The sequence below is a fragment of the Parasteatoda tepidariorum genome, chromosome 6 (genome assembly GCF_043381705.1).
Source record: "Parasteatoda tepidariorum isolate YZ-2023 chromosome 6, CAS_Ptep_4.0, whole genome shotgun sequence".
Taxonomy (NCBI): domain Eukaryota; kingdom Metazoa; phylum Arthropoda; class Arachnida; order Araneae; family Theridiidae; genus Parasteatoda; species Parasteatoda tepidariorum.
In genome coordinates, this window is record NC_092209.1 from 9,679,845 (window position 1) to 9,699,641 (window position 19,797).

Genomic DNA, 19,797 nt, shown 5'->3' on the forward strand with positions numbered 1-19,797 from the left:
CAGAATTCATTCAATATGATAAAATTAAATATGAGCCAAAAGTAAAGATAAATAACAAAATATGGTAACCCAATTTCATGCAACCGTTCAGGCAATTAATCAACCCTTTCGGCAACTCCGAACGGAGGAATTTCACTTACAGTTGCACTTACACTTGCAGTTACACTTGCAGTTGCACATATTTTTCTCTCGTGTGATAGAGGCATTAGGAAAACATATTTTCTTTTATCATACTCCAAATCCAACTTCCAATTTCATAAATTTTTCTATTTATTTAGATCGCCTCGAGCATCGAGTCAAAGTTTCTGGAAGCTTTCTTTGTTTTTCTTTTAAAGTTAGAAGAATGGTCAAAATTTTTCCGCAACTTTTTTACTGTGCCGTTATTGCATCGAAATGAACGGATAACTTAGTAACTGGTAAACGCTTTATAACTAGTCCAGATCCTAAACATTCTGTTAAGGTATTCCACCGGACTGTACAAAGAACGAGTTAGGTTTCTGTAAAAATTGGACATATTCCTTCAAAGCGCACTCCGCGGATTGATAACCAATTAAGTTCAAGGTACGTGCTAGCATGTCACAAAAATTACAAATTCACAAAGATTTTTCTTAGTTATTCACAGTTGGAAATGGAATGATGAATGGAGAAAAGTTTTATTTAAGAATCTTAGTATACATTTTTTAAGAGAGGGGAGGAATCAAAAGTATTTTTTTAAAATAATAACCATCAGTGATGAAACTTGCGCCTGAAAATTAAAAATAGAAATGATTAACGAAAAGCGAGTATCATAAATTTAAATTACTAAAACTTTCTTATTTCGTTCGCTTTATTACTTAATAATATAAAGAATGCTCACATGTGGTAGGTAACTGAAAGGAATATCCAATTGTTATATACAGATAGTCTTCTTTTATTGGCATGACAGCTCTTTGTGGGCCTGAGCCTTCCATAGAAGCTTCCTCCATTATGCTCTTTTCTTTGAGATTGTTCTCTAGCTAGTAATTCTTATAAACAAATATGCAATACCATTTTTTTCATGTATAGATCACTCCTAGAAGCTGGAGGTCGTTCATAAATCATGTCACTCCTTTTTCAATATTTCTGATCCCCCTCCCTCTCCTCTTAGTCAAAAAATGTCACAATTCACCATATCCATAACTCGTGTACCAAGTCATTCTATATTATGTAAGCACGCTAGCTGTTAGGAAACTAAATACATGTTTTGGGTGATATTTTCAAATTTTATTTTTCACACTTTCGTTGCTAATAACGAGAAATCGAGAGACAAAATTCTTCAATACTGTTTGTGTCCATAAAGCAGATTAAGTGTTAGCGAAGATGCACATTATCATGCAACTATTTTTGCAGCAAACATGATGTTTTCACGTGACAAAAACATATCGTTGATTAAAATGAACTTATAGTAAAGTTTAAGAACTAAAATGGCTTCTAAAATAAGAAAATTTAACTTTAGTTTCGTTTTTATAGATTTCCAATGCTTGATCTATGATAGAAATATAATATACAGAGATGCCAACTGCTCCGGACAAGCCAATATAATTTTAAAAAACGGTACATAACTGCAAAGTAAATTTAGCAAATACTTGAGAAATTTTGCTTCCAAAACAAGGGTTAACATGACGTTAATACATACCTGCCAACTTTTAATTCCTTCCATTATTTCATTGTATTTGAGAAAACTTAAGTTGACAACCATGAGAGTAACGCATATTAATATTTGTGCTTAATTTTTGTAAGAATAGTGGTGATCAAAATCATCTAAAAATTAAGTTTATAAAAGGAAAAATAGTATATACTTACTACCACTTTAAATATGAAAACAAAATCTTTCGGAAAATTTGGAAAAGTTGGTAGGTATGCGTTATTACCATAAAGTGATGAATGTTATAAGCCTACGAATTATTAAGAAATAGTGGTGGACAAAAATCATCAAAATTGAATTCATTAAGCTGAGAATCACAATTGATAAACTACCTCTTAAAAGTATATATTTGGTGTCCGGAGCAAGTTGGCATTTTTGAGTATAGCCACCGCCACTTGGCTGGCAATAAACGTGTTAAACTTAGTTCATTTTTTAATGACACTTGTGATTATTATAGCTGAAGCGGCGATAAATTGCAGAGTTGTAAATCTACGCATGTAAATTAACGAACTAAATTGAAATTAGTAGAAATAAATTCGATATAGTAAATGGTAAAAAAAAAAAAAGAAATNATTCAAAAAAAAAAAAAAAAAAAAACATGGCCAGATTCACATAAGGAAAAAGTAGTAATACGACTGTATTTTGTATTATCATCGATCAATTCCAAATCAGGCAGTTGTTGCTTCCTTTTACGTGACAAATGTTGAGATAAAAATGAGGTAGTTCAAATTTAAGAAACTACCGTTTCAGAAATTAAAATATATTTAATCTTAATTTTAATTTTAGTAAGTTTATCATTCTTCTGGATACCACGTACTACATTTAATAAAGGTATCTGACAGCAATACATTTGATTGGAAGATACTGAAAATTATAAAATAGAAAATATGTCTGATTGTTGTCTCATTCACTAAAATGGTTAGAATATGTTTATTTAAGATTGTGATAGTAACTAATAATAAAAATTACTCCTTGTGAGTTCAGAAGAATGGTTGATTTAAATTCTTTTTCTAGGTCTGTAAATTTATTTTGTTTTCGTATCGTTTTTGAACAGGCTTTTCAACAATTAAAAAGTGGTTCAATTATAAACACAGATATAGATAATTAGGACTGTCTGAAAGTTTTGCTCGCGAAAAAACACGTACCATTTTCAGATATACAAAAGGTGCATTTATTCAGGCTATAATGAATTAAAATTTTTATTTATTTATTTTCCAATGCATCAGGTTTCTGATCGGAAAATTGGATATTTTTTTGTTGCTGAATTCAAATTCGCAATCGGTTTCACTCTGCGAGACACAGTTTTTATGCAGATTAATAATATATTTCAATTTAGAATTTTTTAAAATTTAATTTGTGTGCCTATTAAGAGTTCCCACTTCTCTGCTACGTAGAAAGTAGTAGGAAGAACGAGATAATTCATTTACGTTTAAGATGCGATAATTAAGTAAGTTTGTAATGAAAACAAAATCGATATTATTTTTTCTCATAACAAACAAATATTATTAATTCATAGGTACCATTTATCAGGCTGAAGTCGTGTTCCTTACAAAAGGTATGCGGGGAAGTCACAGGCAACTAAAATGTAAGAAGAGGCAGAAATTTTATTTATTTGTTATTTGTTTAATAACACTAAGAGATACATTTCAAATTGTTCTTTTCGAAAATTTAAGGAAAATATAGTCCGAATCCTTTTTCAATAGTAGTACTAGAAATAAAAACTACTCCGCTTTCTGCAAAATTCGAATAAATTGTTTCGAATTGAAGAGTAAACTAAGTTGAATTAGGAAAATTACGCCCACTCTTTGAAAGTGTTGCCACGAGACAACAGTAATAATGTTTATATTTTCAATATGTCAAATTACAAAAAAAGAGAAAGAAACTTAATTAAAAATAGCTTTAATTTTGATTTTACTAGAAAGTATTTTTTTTTACAAAGCTGAGCAAGTTGGCATTTCTGGTAATTTAAAAAAATATGCTATAAAATTTGCAAATTTTTACCTCTTTTTTTAAAATTCTAAATTTTAATCGTCATCACTTTTTGCTATTTTAGTCAACCATAGCAAACCATAGCATATTTTGTAATAAATAATGATTTACAACAGGCTCATGATTAGCATTTAATGCATAAAGTGTTTAGTTTTAACTTTATCCTGTTTGTATTTTGTTTTTGTAGTACAAAAACAAAAATTCAGAATAACATATGAACTAATGATCGGAAATAGACTTCAGAACCGATCTTAATGATTCAATGGCTAAAACTTAAATTTGCGTTGATATAACTGCACTCATTAATTAGTGCAGCAGACAATACTTTAAGAATCAAAATCAGTCATATTACTGCAGATTTTTTATAAAGTTTCGTTTCCGTCAAATTCGAATCCTGTTCAATTCCCATTGTGTGGTCAAAAGAGCAATCAAAAGTTTAGTTCTCTTAATTTTAATTTCAGTTCATATCGAAGAATTTTCAAGCTCATCGAAACATTTTATACACAGTTATAAACAGACAGAAATGAGGTAGTTGAAATTTTAGAAACTACCGTTTCAAAAAATAAAATATATTTTATAATTATTTTAATTTTACATGTACTTTAATTTTTTTATTGTGTAAATCATCACATATATTAAAGGTATCTGCTAGCAATACATTTGGCTGGCAGATACTGAAAATAAAAAAAAGGAAATGGTTAGAAATAGTATGTTTATTTCTTCAAAAATTTTTTCTAAGTTGTGATAACAATTAATAATAAGAAGGACTTTTTTTGAGCTCAAAAGACTTGTTGATAAGTATTTTTTCAGATCTGAAAATTTCTCCTGTTTTCGTATCACTCTTGAATAGGCTTCTCAACAATTAAGAAGCAGTTTAATTATAAACACAAATATAAATAATTAGGTCTGTCTGAAAGTGCTGTTCACGAAGAAACACGTATCATTTTCAGATATGCAAAATGGGCATTTATTCAAGCTATAATGAATTACAATTTTTTAAATTTTCTAATGCATTAGGCTTTTGACCGGAAATTTGGATATTTTTTCGTCGCTGATTACAAATTCGCAATCGGTTTCACTGTTATTTCAATGATGATCGGCTGTGTTGCTATTTTGAAGAACAAATATAAAATAAATAATGTAAAAAGATTTAAACGACTTGTTTTAAATATTTTTTTATTTTAACCTTATTGTAAGATGTCAGCCTATTTATTACCTTTTTCCAATCTTGACTCCATTTATGCACGGTTGTCAACATTCTGCCCTTTTTGAGAAAATTTCTTCCAGTATTAGGGTAAACTAACCAGTGAAGGAACACTTAAGATTCGCTTGCTTTTTAAAAAATCATATTAATTTCAAAATTCGTAATTTTGGTTAAATGACAGTGTCAACATATTTGTTACTAATTGCAAATTGTGTAAATACAAATTGTAGAGAACTTACATAATATTGCTTTAAAGTTTTGGAGGTTCAAATAACAAGTAGTAAGAAGGCCAAGTGAAGGAACAGCTGCTACCAGTGAATGAACACCCAGTAAAGGAACACTTAATTTCGGTTATTTTTTAATGCTTTTTATGAATTTATAAGCCCTACAAACATTTAAAAGCAAGCCTATTCTTGAAATTATGACATATAAATACTTGGAAAATGTTAACTTTTTTTGTAATCAAGAATTGAAAATTAAAGTGTCAACATATTAACACATACTGTTTATTCACTGGGAAATCTATGCCCAATAAAGGAACGTGCCTGTTCCCTCTCTGGTTAGAAGTTATTTTTCGCATTTTTAACATACTTTTGATGCGGAACATCACTAAAGGTACAAGAAAATTAAAGTTTATCTTTCATTTTCATTAACTTAGAAAAAAACCCAGTGAAGGAACACTTGTTATTTTACTGGTTTTTCATCATTTGGTGATCCAGTGAATAAACACCCCCTTATCTCAGTACTTTATTATGCTATGATGCTTAAAAAAATAAAACGTAACTTCAATAACCATATTTTGAATTCTATTTCTTACAGTGAGAAAAATAAAACTATTACATGCAATTAATTCCACTTCAAACATATAAATACAAACACTCACCTTATAATTTTTTCAAAGAAACAAGGCGTTGCAGAGATAATAACAAATTCTAAAATTTTTCCAGAGAAGTCTATTTGACCAGGTAATCCAAAACATTGCTAGATGACTTCCTATTGTTTGGCAGTAAGCTACTGTTACCAATCAATCTAAAGAAAAACTTTCAAATTCTTAATTTTAATCAATATGTATGAAATGTTCCTTCACTGGGCAGGGGTGAAAGGGAGACGGAAAAGAGGAAAGGCTGGTAGTAAAACCATTTCAGTTATAGCTAGTTTTGGGGAGGAGTTTACTTAATATTTTTTTTAATTTTTCAACATTATCTACTTTATCTTGGAAAAGAAGCAGTTTTATATATATGCCAGAATTATAAAAGAAATCTTGATAGTTACAGATATTTCATTTTTTCGAAAAAAATGCTGGAATGAAATGTTTTACGTACCAGGTTTTTCTCTTTTCCGTCTTGCTATATAAGGGCTTTCACCCATGTCACTGGGTAGTGTTCCTTCACTGGTTGGTTAACCCTACTAAGTATACGTTTTGAAACAATTTCTTTTTTTGTTTTGCGATATTGATTTAAAGTTATTTTCACACTAACTATACATGTTAATGATTGAACATCAAGAGCTACTCTGACGTGCGATTGAAAAACCAGCGTGAGATGCAAAAAACTCAAAATTGAGATTTTTATAAATTTGTCATCTTTATAGGGTAATTTACATACTGCAAATTTTTTTCCCTCAAAAATGAATTTAGTTTTACCGATTTTTTGAAATTCTATTTTAGAGTTCAAAGCAATAGCAACAGATGAAGAAAAGTTGTCTAGCCACTTTTCTCGGAATCAATCATGAAGCATTTGCGTTTTTTATTGTATTGTACGGTAGAACTTTGTTCCAGCTCGCTCGAAGTGAGGTTTTTTAAAATAATGACTAATCAAAAACTCTCGAAGTTTTAATTATTAATTGTTTCCTACTCAACACATTTTGCAAAAAGCATATTAGTTGGCAGCCCTGGTTATAGATGATCCCTGGGCATTAATGGGTTAAATTTTATTGTTATTGCTGAATCGGGTATTTCCATCTTAACGATACTATATTCATAATTCATATTTAACTCTAGAAAGAATGAAACTTAGTGTGTACCTACATACCCTAAAAGGAGTAAAAATGACTGTATATTGGAAGAATAACTAATGTGTGAAAAAAATTTTCAATTAATTTTTAATATTTTTATATTATTTACATTTATGTAACAAATCATTGGTAAACATTAACAATAAAAAAATTTCCTTTACCTGGAAAAAAATAATTTATGCATTATTATTTGTAAATTTTTTTCAAATGAAAAATCAGTTAAAAAGCAGTCAAAATGACTTCCCTGGGCAATCTAGTGTTAATAATTATATATATGTCATCAATTCAAGAAGTTAAGCCCTTAACTTTTGAGCTCGAGTGAGCTAAATCGAGTGAGCTAAACAGAAGAAACTGTGCACACTCGAGATAATCTTATGCTGCTATAATTTTTCACACTCGAACACAATCGAGAATTGAAGATAAGAAGGTGGCTGAGTGGCGCAGTTAGTTTGTCGTCGGCCTTCTGAGCTCAAGTCTGCGGGTTCGATCCCCGGCCCAGACACCGGATTTTCGGGATGCAGAAAATCCTCAGCGGCCATGTCGTATGATTATGCGGCATGTAAAAGATCCGTGGAGTTCCTTATTGGCTCTTGGCATTTCCGGCAAAATTAAATTCAAAATTAAGTTTTTTTTACGACAAAAGTAAAAATTGTTTTCGCTTTATTCAATCTCTGTGAAGATTCAAATTTTGCGTCTTTTGCGCCATGTGTAGCTCTGAAGTACAATTCGCTTTTTATAGGAACTTTAATAATGTGATGGCGGAAATTCAAGATTTTTAGTTTGTTTAATTAAAGGGTTTGTTAATTAAGTTTAATTTAAATATTATCTGACACACAAATTCCATAATATAAGTGTGCAAATCCGTTAGTTATAAACTAATAAAATGTAGAGGAATTGAAATAATTTAAAAAAAGACACAAAATTAGAATCATTAATTTTTTTTAAACATCGAAAGGTTAATTTAAACCAATCAATATCTTAATTATTTTTTTTTTTGAAATACAAAGCCAAAAAAGCTGAGAAATTCTTTCTCGTATGTAGAAAATATTAAGATATTTCAGTATCTGACAAAATATTTCGAGACTTAATTACTAAACTTAAATTTACTATTACTTAAATTACTAACTATACGGATTTTTCTCTTAAGCCTCCTTTCACTGGCAAAGATCCTGAAAAGTAAAGGAAGGTTCTGATAGTTTAAAATACGTATTTTCTTTTGAAGAAATGTATCTAACCACCCAAGTAAAATTTCTCCTGATGAGAAATTGTGGATTGAATTCAATTCAGGGCGACCCCACAAAGAGTTTGCAGAAGGAACTGTCAACTGTTAAAATATTAAATGAATAACATGATAACCACCTATCCTGGTGGTAATCATGTTATTCAAAGAGTTCTTGTTGAGTCTAAGAGGGTGGGATACGGCAGCTAAAAACATGGGAAGGGGGGGGCGTACAAGCAGTACTCNAAAACATGGGAAGGGGGGGGGGGAGCGTACAAGCAGTACGTGCCCTCCATGTGAATAAAACTAAAAGTCCAAACTTATACCATTTTTGAGAATTATTTTTTTTAGGTAAGTTCTTTTGTCTTTTAGAAGCAAATATATTTCAGAAAAAAAACTTCTCTCAAAAAAGTTTTGAATTTTTTATTTATAAAGAAAAAGAACAGTAAATATTAAAAAAACATAGGTATGATATTTTTTATGATCAATGATTTCCTGCCTATGTTGACTTTTTCTTCTTCCCCCACAAAACACCAATGAGGGATAAATTAATGTACATTAATTTACAAAAAAAAAAAAAGCATTTAAATATTTAAAACAACGTATTTATGCGCATCTATGCATTTCTTTTTTTTTACTTAGATTTCAGCAAAAAGGAATCTTTTTAAATATATATTTTTTGTTTAAAATTAGTTTCGTTTAATTAAAAAATCATAATAAGAAAAGAAAAAAAAGAACAGTAAATATTGTAAAACATAAGTATTATCTTTTTCATGATCAATAATTTCTTGCCTATGCTGACTTTTTCTTCCCAACAAAACACCAATGAACGATAAATTAATGTACATTAACCTACAAAAAATAAGCATATAAAAATAAATATTTAAAACAAAGTATTTATGCGCATCTATGCAATTCTTTTTTTTTTTTTTTTTAGATTTCAGAAAAAAAGAAGATTTTTAAGTACTATATATATTTTTTCTGTTGTTCAAAATTAGTTTCGTTAATCAAAAAATCATAATAAGAAAATCTGTTTTTTAAATACTAAGTAAGAAATCAGCTTACAACTAGTATCTTAAAATAATAATTATTAACGTCAATACTGAACTCTTTCTCTCCCTTTTTTGCTACCTCATTCCCCAACTGACTTAAAGAGTAACCCAGTTTCCATGACAACGGTTGTTATCCGGTCTACCTACCTTTCTCTCCAGTGCCAACTTAAGGTGGAATGGACTATAGTACACTTTAGCATCCAAATAGAGTCTTTTTGCTGCCATCTAGTGTGGCAGAAACTAGACGTACAAATTAACATGACCAACGGTATCTCACCCATTGTGGTGGTCCTGAAAGAGTGGATACCACCTTTGGAGAACGCACTAGGTCTGCTCATCGGCAAGACCGATTGTGCAGCTCATTGGAAATAAAATATTTATCATTTACATAGGATTGTAAGCTAGAACACTTATTTATCCAAGAATGAAATATACAGAGATGCCAACTTGCTCCGGACAACAAATATATATTTTAAAGTGGTAGTTTATCAATTGTGATTCTTGGTTTAATAAATTGAATTTAGTAGACTTTTATCCACCACTATTTCTAAGTAATTCGTAGGCTTATATAATTCACCACTTTTTAAAAAGTTTTAAAAGCTCGTGTCTTGCATATCATGACAAATCAGTTGGTGGCCCTTAGGGCCAAATACTGAGATCCTCCGAATATCAAGCAATTAAAAGTACGTATATCATGCTGTACCTTTTAAAAAGTCAGCAAAAATAGTCAAATATTTGCAAAATTTACTTTGTAGTTATTTACCGTTTTTTAAAAATTATTTTGGCGTTTCCGGAGCAGTTGGCATCTCTGAATATAATCTTTTCGAAGCGAAAGCGCAGTCTATCAAAATTATACATCAAAAGAAAAGACAATGTTTTAAAGTGTGTTTTTTTACATTAAAAAAATTGATTTCCTTTGGCTGGTTTTTTTTCTCCAAAAAATCTGTGCGTTAAGGGGTTAAAAGTATAAATAAGGTAAAAGAATAACACAAAACAATTTATATTATATAAAATGAGACTTTTACTATTTTCAGTAAAGTATATGAATTTATACAAAGGTCGAAATGTTCCATTAGAAAATATGGCAACAGTTGGCAGGAGTGTCTTGAAATGTAGAAAAAAAAGTATTCAAAAAGAAGACAAATCGAAAGACTTTTAGAAACATCATCCAATGGGCTTAGTAGTAATCTGAAACACATCAGCAAATCAAACACTAAAATTTTTTTTAAACTATATACTACATATATTTTTTAATGTTTACAGTTCGCAAAATAAAGAAAAAGGGACTACCATGAATAACTTTTGATCTAATGATCGGATTTTCACGTTCAAAGACTCATTCTTAAGGGTTCGAAGGGATGACTTCAAATATACTAAGTAATTAATGCACCCGATATTTTAAGTTACGAAATCAGGCATGAAAATGTACTTTCTCTGAATAAACATACCTAATGGATTCGTGTTTCAGAAACACAAAATATAGGAGGAAGCAGCAATCTGGGAAATACAATTCCCATAGTTTGGTTAGGAAAGAGGTATAAAGCTTGGACCCCTTAATATTAATTTTACTTTTTGCGTGTTTTGCCTTATCTCGAGAGCTTCTTAAGCGAATTGAAAAATATTTTGTCCACAATTATAAATTCATTTACCCAAATATAATTTCATGCAAAAATAAATTTTAGTAAATATTTGTTATTTTATTTAATAATGGTCAAAAATGTTTTGCATTATATCGTATGAAACATTTTACATCATTTTAAAGTATGTATATGAACAGGGAAAAGTTCAAAATTTGTGCGAAATCGGTCGAATAGTTTCAGAGAAATCGAATTTTAAGAAAGTCGTATACATAAAATTCATTTTCTCAGGATTTACTCAACCGATTTCACTAAAAATTCGGATTTGACCATGTGAAATTAAATAGTTGAAAACGACGTGAAAAATTGTGCGTCGAACAAATCAAAATTTTTTCGACTGTTTTTAATAAAAATAATACATATTTACTGAAATTCGTTTTTTTTGCATTGAATTATCTTAAGATGAATGAATATTATAATTCAGTGCGCAATTTTTTCATTTCGCTTAAAAAGTTCCCTAGATATGCGCAAAAAGTAATAATGACATTAAGAGGTCCAAACTTTACATGCTCTCCTGATAAAAATATTTCCCTGATTGTGCCTACCTCCCTATATTTTTTTGTGGGGATGGTCAAAAACTTGAATTATTTTTTTTAAAAAAAAGATATGTTTATTCAGAGAAAGTACTTTTTTGAATTTCGAAACTTAAATTATCGGTTGCACTAATTAATTAGCATATTTGAAGTAACCCCCCCCCTCGAACAATTAGTTCCAGAACGTGAAGATCTGATCAAAAGTTATTCAGAGTGATCTGTTTTTTATTTTGCGCAATGAACACTGAATATTCACAACTTTGTTTAATGTTTTAGGATATTACAACAATTATTTTGCAAAAAATACTTATCAAATAAATAATTTTCAAAGCAGAACACTATTTTTTTTTTGCTCTTATAGATATGTTTTTGAAGAATTATGTTCCAGTGGTGGCGAACCAAAAGCAAAAGCTTTATAAAATTTTTTTTTTATAAACTTAAGAATATTTTTTCAATTTAATCTGACCTGTATTATGACTGTTCAAATTATTTATGAGTGGTGATGGGTAAATCTATTTTAAGCTAATTTATTAAAATTACTGCCAGTGGGAAAAATTTAGGACTATAGTACCGTTATTATAGTATTATAATTTATTATACATTGCTACATTATTTATAAAATTTGCTAGATAGAGCTAAAATTTCTGAAACTGCGAAAATTTCGCAGCATTTGGAGGGAATTGAACTTAAAAAATATAATATTACATTAGCAAAGATGCCAACTTTCTCCGGACAGCAAATATATATTTTAAAGTGGTAGTTTATCAATTGTGATTCTTGATTTAATAAATTCAATTTAGTAGATTTTTATCCACCACTATTTCTAAATAATTCGTAGGCTTATATAATTCACCACGTTATGATACTTTGGTCATGCTATGCCTTTTAAAAAACAAGCAAAAATATTCAAACATTTGTAAAATTTACTTTGTAATTATTTACCGTTTCTTTAAAATTATTTTGACGTGTCCGGAGCAGTTGGCATCTCTGCATTAGGGAAAACGCAACAATACAATACAGATCGTCTTTTTTTAGTGGGTATACAGTGAAACCTCTCAGTTTTATTTCCTTTAAATGCAAATTTTAGTCGGGCAATACGTAGGTAGTTGGGATCTCAGACGATGCAGTTTTATTAACGGAGCGTTCTGTATCTCTTTGTTGTTTTAACCCGTTTTGTCCCGACTTTATATATTGAAATCATACAAGAAGTGGTTTTATGGAAAGGGTGGTATAATATATTATCATACCTGCTAACTTTTAATCCTTTCCATTATCATTTTTCCCAGTGGTATTAAAATGGAATTGAAACTTCAATTTTAAGCAAACAAATACGTTGTATTTGAGAAACCTTAAGTTCACAACCATGATAGTAACGCATATTAATATATGTGCTTAATTTTTCTAAGAATAGTGGTGATCAAATCATTTAAAAATTAAGTTTATAAAAGAAAAAATAGTATATATTTACTACCTCTTTAAATATAAAAATAAAATCTTCCCGAAAATCCGGAAGAGTTGGCAGATATGTATTATCGAAATTAATTGGTTTTTCTACTGTTAGGGCAAAGAGTCTTTGATGGATCAAAAAATACTAGCCTTTTTTAATTCTAGATCTAGTCAGAAATAACTAAATCATTGTGGTATCTGAGAATCTTTTAATTCACCCAGATAAATGAAAATGCTGAAAAAAGTTTCCCATCACTACGAATGGTTTTGAAAAAAGGAACTGTCCTAAATATATGACGCTGGGCGTTAACTGGTTACGGTCACGTGATGAGAATAGGATCTCACTTCTTAGCAATGTCGTCATAATACTCTGAACTCGTCGTCATAATACTTAAGTTTGATAAATTTGAAACAACAACCAATATGCTATCATTTAAAAGGTAGATTAGTACTCAAAATTAATTAACAGTACATTTTTTAAACAATTATTTTATTCACTGGTATTTTGCAGCATAAAAGGACAATAAATTATTACTTACAATTTTTGTACTCAAAACGGTATCCATTTGTATATTCAAATTGTGGCCTGATGTCATTGCTCTGAAATAAAAAGAAAGAATCAGATGCATTAAAAACTTTTTTTAGACCATTACAACCTTTATATTTCGAAATATTTACCAAGTTTGAGTAAAATGTTTAGATTATCCATAAATAAATACTCGGTTTAACATTTTATTTTATTTTACAACCGTCGTTGAACTGCTGACTCAATTTTAGGTTTGCGATTACTAATGTTCAACTCTGTAATCTTGTAATTTTGAACCTAATCCAGAAGACAAGGGAACTCCTGGATCAAGTATCGAGAGAAATTCGCTTTCGAGAAGGAGGTTTTGATGGAACTAACCCGCATTTGCGTTGCAAGAAGAGGAAAACCACAGAAACCTCCCATGGTTAGCCTGACGTCAAGAGGACTACAACCTATGATTCGTCAACCATAGAGGATATTTTTACGTTAGCACTATGGCCGGGTGCGGGATTAGCATCAACCAGCTATCGCTTAGATTCGAGCCCAGCTCATAGCTTGGTAGGCGAACGCCTTATTCTCTGAGCAACCAAGGCTCTGGTTTAACATTAAAATAAATGCTTATGCATAAAAGCAGTATCCTATTCAAAATATAAAAATATTAGGAAGGTTATGGATATTTTTCGCCATATTTTTTGGTTGAAACAAGCTTGACTACTAGGGTATGCTAATAATTGAATAATCATACTAAACTGAAATGGCGAACTTCTTAGGTTCTGAGCCAGCGGATTCTTCAAAATATTTGATGTATAAACAAAATTAATGTGTACAAATTTTTATTCGAAACTACTTTGACTACCAGAATATTTAATTAATTCTAAGCTGTAACTCACAACATTCCCATAATGTTTTTTCAGAAAGAAGAAGATTGATAACTAAATTACTTTATTATTGTAATTTATCTTGGAGAAACAATAAGATATATATGTCCCTCAATATTATAACAGAGATGCCAACTTGCTCCGGACAGCAAGTTTATATTTTAATGTGGTAGTTTATTAATTGTGATTCTTGGTTTAGTAAATTCAACTTGGTAGATTTTTATCCATCACTATTTCTAGAAAATTCGTAGGCTTACATAATTCACCACTTTATAGTACTTATGTCATGCTATGCCTTATAAAAAGCAAAAATAGTCAAATCTTTGCAAAATTTACTTTGTAGTTATTTACCGTTTTTTAAGTTATTTTGGCGTGTCCGGAGCAGTTGGCATCTCTGTTATAAATGTAATTATGAGTAATTGTTTAAATCAAACACCACATTAATATACATGGTGTCTCGTGTTTTCCATTAACTTAACGACTAGCGTATGAACGTAGTGGACGACAAATTCTGTTCCCAAACTGCGCTCTCCCACACGTAATACAAATAATAGCAGCCAAAAAATACAAAAATTTTTTATAGGCCATTTCAAAGTGCGACAAATTGATGTCTATGGTATTCGAATCTCTATGTATCTGATACGATATCTTGCCTTTGGTACTTATTTGCAGGTATACTATGCTTGTCCGCAGTTAATCCAAGCATAAGCCGCTCTCGAATTGCAAAAAGAGCAAATGAGCCATGTGAGGCACATTTTTTCGACCACTATAAGGCATTCTTGTCAACTACTACGCTTTTTGCAAAATATTTTATAGAGTGGTAAACATTTAAAAGTCAATATTTATAGTAATTTTGCTAACATTTTAAAAAGCCTCACAACCGAAGAGCTGAAACAAAGTGGCATATGAAATTTTTAAATCATTTATATGTAGTGATGTGGAAAATACGTTCAAATGAATAAGAAATAATACATTTAAACAAAAACTGAGCTACCACTAGAATAAATGTTTACAAAAAGCGTAGAAAGCTAGCAGTCCTGGATAAAGTGATAAACAGTTGGATACATATCCAGGCCAGCCAACTACTACACTTTTTGTAAACATTTATTCTAGTGGTAGGTCAGTTTTTGTTAATAAAAAGCGTAGAAATTTATTAGTTCTGTATAAAGTGATACAGTTGGATACATTCGTTCGTTCGTTGCAGTGGAACTGGGTGTCTGAGGCCTTACGGCCCTTTAGTTGGATACATATACAGGCCTGCCAACTACTACAGTTTTTTAAACATTTATTCTAGTGGTTGGTCAGTTTTTGTTAATAAAAAGCGTAGAAATTTGGCAGCCCTGTATAAAGTGATACTGTTAGATACATATACAGGCCTGCCAACTACTACACTTTTTGTAAGGCTTTCAGAATTTTTGATAATTTTGCCAATATTTCAAAATCCCTACCACGAAAGAGCTGGAACAAAGAGGCAAACTTTCAAATATGTAGTGGCGTGGAAAGGAAGCTTAAATAAATAAGAAATAATACATTAAAACAAAAACTGAGCTACCACTAGAAAAAATGTTGAAAAAAAGAGCCGAAAGTTGGCTGCCCTGCATATTGTAAAATTCAGTATGCGCATATCTGATACGGTGATACGGGTAAATAGATCCTGGTATATTCGCATCATTACAGTGCAGTATTCCTTAACCTTGCGTTATATAATGATGGCATATTTTTGCGCTTGGTTTATGTGAATACAGGGCTGCCAACTTTCTAAGAATTTTGCAAAAATTTATTCTAGAGGTACCGAAGTTAAACTTTTAATGTATTATTTTTTATTCATTTGAGCTCATTTTCAACACCATTACATATAAATGATTGAAAAGTTCACATGCAACACCGCTTCGTTCCAGCTCTCAAGTGGTGAGGCTTTTAAAATTTTTGTTAGCAGGCCTGGAATAGAAATTTTCAATCCGACTTAGTTATTAAAACATAGGATGAGTAAAAATTTTGCTTCATTATCGAATTTATAGGTTAATAAAATTTTTTACTCCTGTGACATTTGAAGCTAACGTTTTTATTTTTTCACAGAAAAAAAAATCTTATTATGAGCATTTGTTTTCTCCATTTTTGAGATTCAATTACGAAATTAAAATTTTCAACTTATTAAAAACTTGGATTACGAGACATACTTACACGAAAAATTTTATTCAAATATTTGACATATTTTTCCAAAACGGCATATCTAAACTGCCTTGAACCACATCCAAGAAGAAATACTATAAAAACACCCTGAAAGAGTTAAGTAAATTACTGTTAATTTATATTCATTGAAAAGAAAATAATATTATTCAAGTATATCTTTTCACTTTTATTTCTTGGGATTATTTATATTACTGTTTCATGTAACTTATACTTTTATCTAGAATTGGAAGTAGAGATTTTATTATCATTTTATGTAATTTATGATTTTAGCAAGAATTAGAAATAGTGACAGTGTTATTGTTTCATGTAAGTTTTTTTCCTGTTTATTTCAATCGACAGTAAAAAAAAATTTAAAATAAAATAGAACGAGTAAAAAAAAAAATTAATGAGTAAAGCTGTGGAACTAATCTCTAAAATTAAAACTAATTTCTTAACTAATTATTTTTATTTTTCAAAGAAAATAAAACTAAAAATTATGTAATTAAAAAAACTAAATTAATTTTAACAGTTTTTAAGAAAATCAATAGAGGCATTACAAATATTTTGCTTGAAGAAACTCTAACACATTTTTTAAAAAAAATAACAAATGATAATGCATCCAAATTTATAGTTCTTATAATTTCAGCACGTAAAATGTAAATTTTTTTTGATTTATCTTGGATTAAAGCTAACTTGTTATTTATGCCATAGTTCTTATTTATACCATAGTTTATCCAGAGTGGCTGAAAATTATATAGCAACAACATTACTTTTTGGTATCGATTCAAAACTACTTATTTATTTATTCAAATGAATATATTTAAAGTATTAAACAAAATAATTATTAATTTATAATTTTGATCAATATGAAGTTGTTCTTTTAATGATTTAGATAAGACAAAGCAATCAATTATGACTACGTTTCAAGAAATAGATGCCGAATAAAATTTAGTATTGCGTACACAGCAATCAAATGTGAGCTGATCAAATACAGGTACTCTGCCGAACTACCTAAAGTTCAATAAAGTAAATTGTTGAATTGGAAAGAAAAAAAAATTCCAAGAATAAAATTATTTTACTTTATGCTCAAGTTCAAGAGAGTCATCTTCAAAATAAGTTACCTACTCCATATANACAATTATTAACAAAAAAATTATAATTAATGCCAAAAAACAATTAATCACCATAAAAAACAAGCTAACAATAAATAACTAGCAAAAAAATTAACAGACCTGCTTAAAATAACATCTTACAACCTAATATAAGTTATTTGTCATCTAATCTGCAACAACAAAAGTCACACTGATGTTACTTTAAGTTGAATTACGCGTATTATTGAGACATTGCGAAATGTATTCTTTTTCATAGTAAATAAAGAGTTTTGAGTTTTCCCAGTAATCATGAAGTCAAAATTGTTTGACGGCACGTCTATGACCAAATTAACAATTTTTTAGAAAAAATGGCACGTTGGTGCATAAAGGTTCGCCACCCCTGTATTAGGTGATTATGTTTTGTTTCTTTTTGCAGCAAGTCGGAATTTTATTGAAAAAAGAAAAAAAACTCATACTTTGGTTCCGAAATTAACACATCCATTATTATGGGTCAACATTAGAGAAACCCTTATAGATGAAAAATGGACAATATATGTTCTACAGCTCATAATTAAAATAGTAAAATTGAGAAGAAAACAAATGTGCCTAAAATTAGATATGCGGGAGAAGTAGATGATGATCATCACTTACAATCCAACAGTTAAAAATGTGAAAAAGTTTCCTCCATCCTCGAAGGTTGACAGTGTCTATTTCAAGCCATGTCACCAATCCCGGGATCCAAACACCCATGAAATACAGAGAGAGAAAAAACAGCATTTTTGTGCTACAGCTGAAAACAAACACATATTGTTTTTATATACTATTATAAGGTTCTTATTATACAAATATTACTTAAATACATACGGTAGTATGTATTATGTATTAAATTCTATTTCAACATTCCTCTGATGGTTTCAAACAGTTATATCCGACCACAAGTTTCTTAGTGGTGTAAAAAAATGTCTTTAAAGAAATGATAGTACAACATTTTGTCATGGTTTATCTAAGGAGCAATTCTAACAAACAATAACATGAAATTGACATGTTCAGAGTTGCTCATTCNTTTCAGTCTTAAAAGTCTCAAACTGGAAGACAACTGCCAGGCAGAGACAGGCCTGGAGGAAGTTGATTGAGAAGGCCAGGGCCCACCCGGGGCTGTCGTGCCATTGAGGAAGGAAGGAAGAGTTGCTGAAATTTTAAAAGGGGTTAAAAGTGACATGACAAAAAGAAAGAACAAAAATAGCTTTAAACAAAGTAGACAAGAAAATGAATGTATAATGTAAATTGTTTATATTCGCCACAGATAAGATTTTAGTTAAGATTTATTCGCAGTTAAAATTTTATTCGCGGGTCGGATAAAACGCACCGGCTGTCCACAGTTGGCCCGCAGTTTGTCCATCACTAGTTTAGAGTTAATATACATTTTTTCGCTTTTTTTTTGTCCAGTACTTACTTTGATGTTTTGCTTTTTATTTTGAATATTATATTGTTCCAAGAGCAGCCCTGTTTTAATATTTAATTCATTGCAGGTATGCCTCTTTGTAAAAAAACATTTTCCAGTGGTAGGCGAAGTTAAAGTTATTTTTAGTTAAATAAATTTAATTTTGAATTATTTTGCTCATCACAACATATAAACATACAAAGCCTGATATAAAATGCATATTTTTAGCAGTCATTTCGGGGTGAGACTTCAAGCGAAAATGATTATTTAGTAGTATTACTTTTTATATTTGCTGTCATTTTATGAGACGTTTGCTGAAAGCGCAGCAGTTGGTTAAATTAGCATACCTGCCTGGTCTGGTCTTGTTGGTTGGTCGGGGTCCCTGAGGCCAAGATGGCCCTTTACCCCTTCATCATGAAGTAAATATCGTTGAAGTGAAACCTTGTGGTGATAAGCATAAAGCTAAAGTTGAAGTGGGGAGAAAAATGGCACATTGCCATGGTGCGGAAAAGCTGTGGTGACTTGAAAAAGAGTTGAGAGTAATCAACAAAAATGAAGTCTACTGTGCTTTGCTTGAGGAAAACATCTCGCTGTTTTTAAGATTACTTATCTCGAATTCATAATTAACATCTCCAGTCTCCGCTAGTAACTAAACTGGCGAGGACCCGAAGGACAATAGATGTTAGTAAAGCCAGACTCCTACTTGCGAAACATGCTTCGACCAGTCGGTTTCAAACGCAAATGACCGCCATTAACATGTCGGACAGGCCTAAATGCTACTAACGAAAGGTCAATGCAATCATCACGTTCACGTACGTCTAGGCTAAACAAGTTACTACTGCCGCTTACACGGTGTGTTCACGTTGGCTGGATTTGAAAACTATTTCATCTTGATGTTCTGTCTTTCAAACATTGATCAGTGATCGACGTCGCAGA

The 19,797-nt window shown here is 30.4% G+C and overlaps 1 protein-coding gene across 1 annotated transcript in view; it reads right to left on the reverse strand.

Moving 5' to 3' along the window:
- Positions 1 to 10,137: 10,137 nt before the first annotated feature.
- LOC107456974 (uncharacterized) overlaps positions 10,138 to 19,797 on the reverse strand; it is a 130,113-nt gene continuing 120,453 nt past the window's right edge. The window contains exons 23-26 of the mRNA XM_071181981.1: positions 18,072 to 18,210; positions 16,342 to 16,437; positions 13,296 to 13,356; positions 10,138 to 10,328 (exon numbers count right to left, since the gene is read on the reverse strand). Of these exons, the coding sequence (XP_071038082.1) occupies positions 10,318 to 10,328; positions 13,296 to 13,356; positions 16,342 to 16,437; positions 18,072 to 18,210 (307 nt within the window). The 3' untranslated portion in view covers positions 10,138 to 10,317. The remainder of the gene's footprint in view (positions 10,329 to 13,295; positions 13,357 to 16,341; positions 16,438 to 18,071; positions 18,211 to 19,797) is intronic.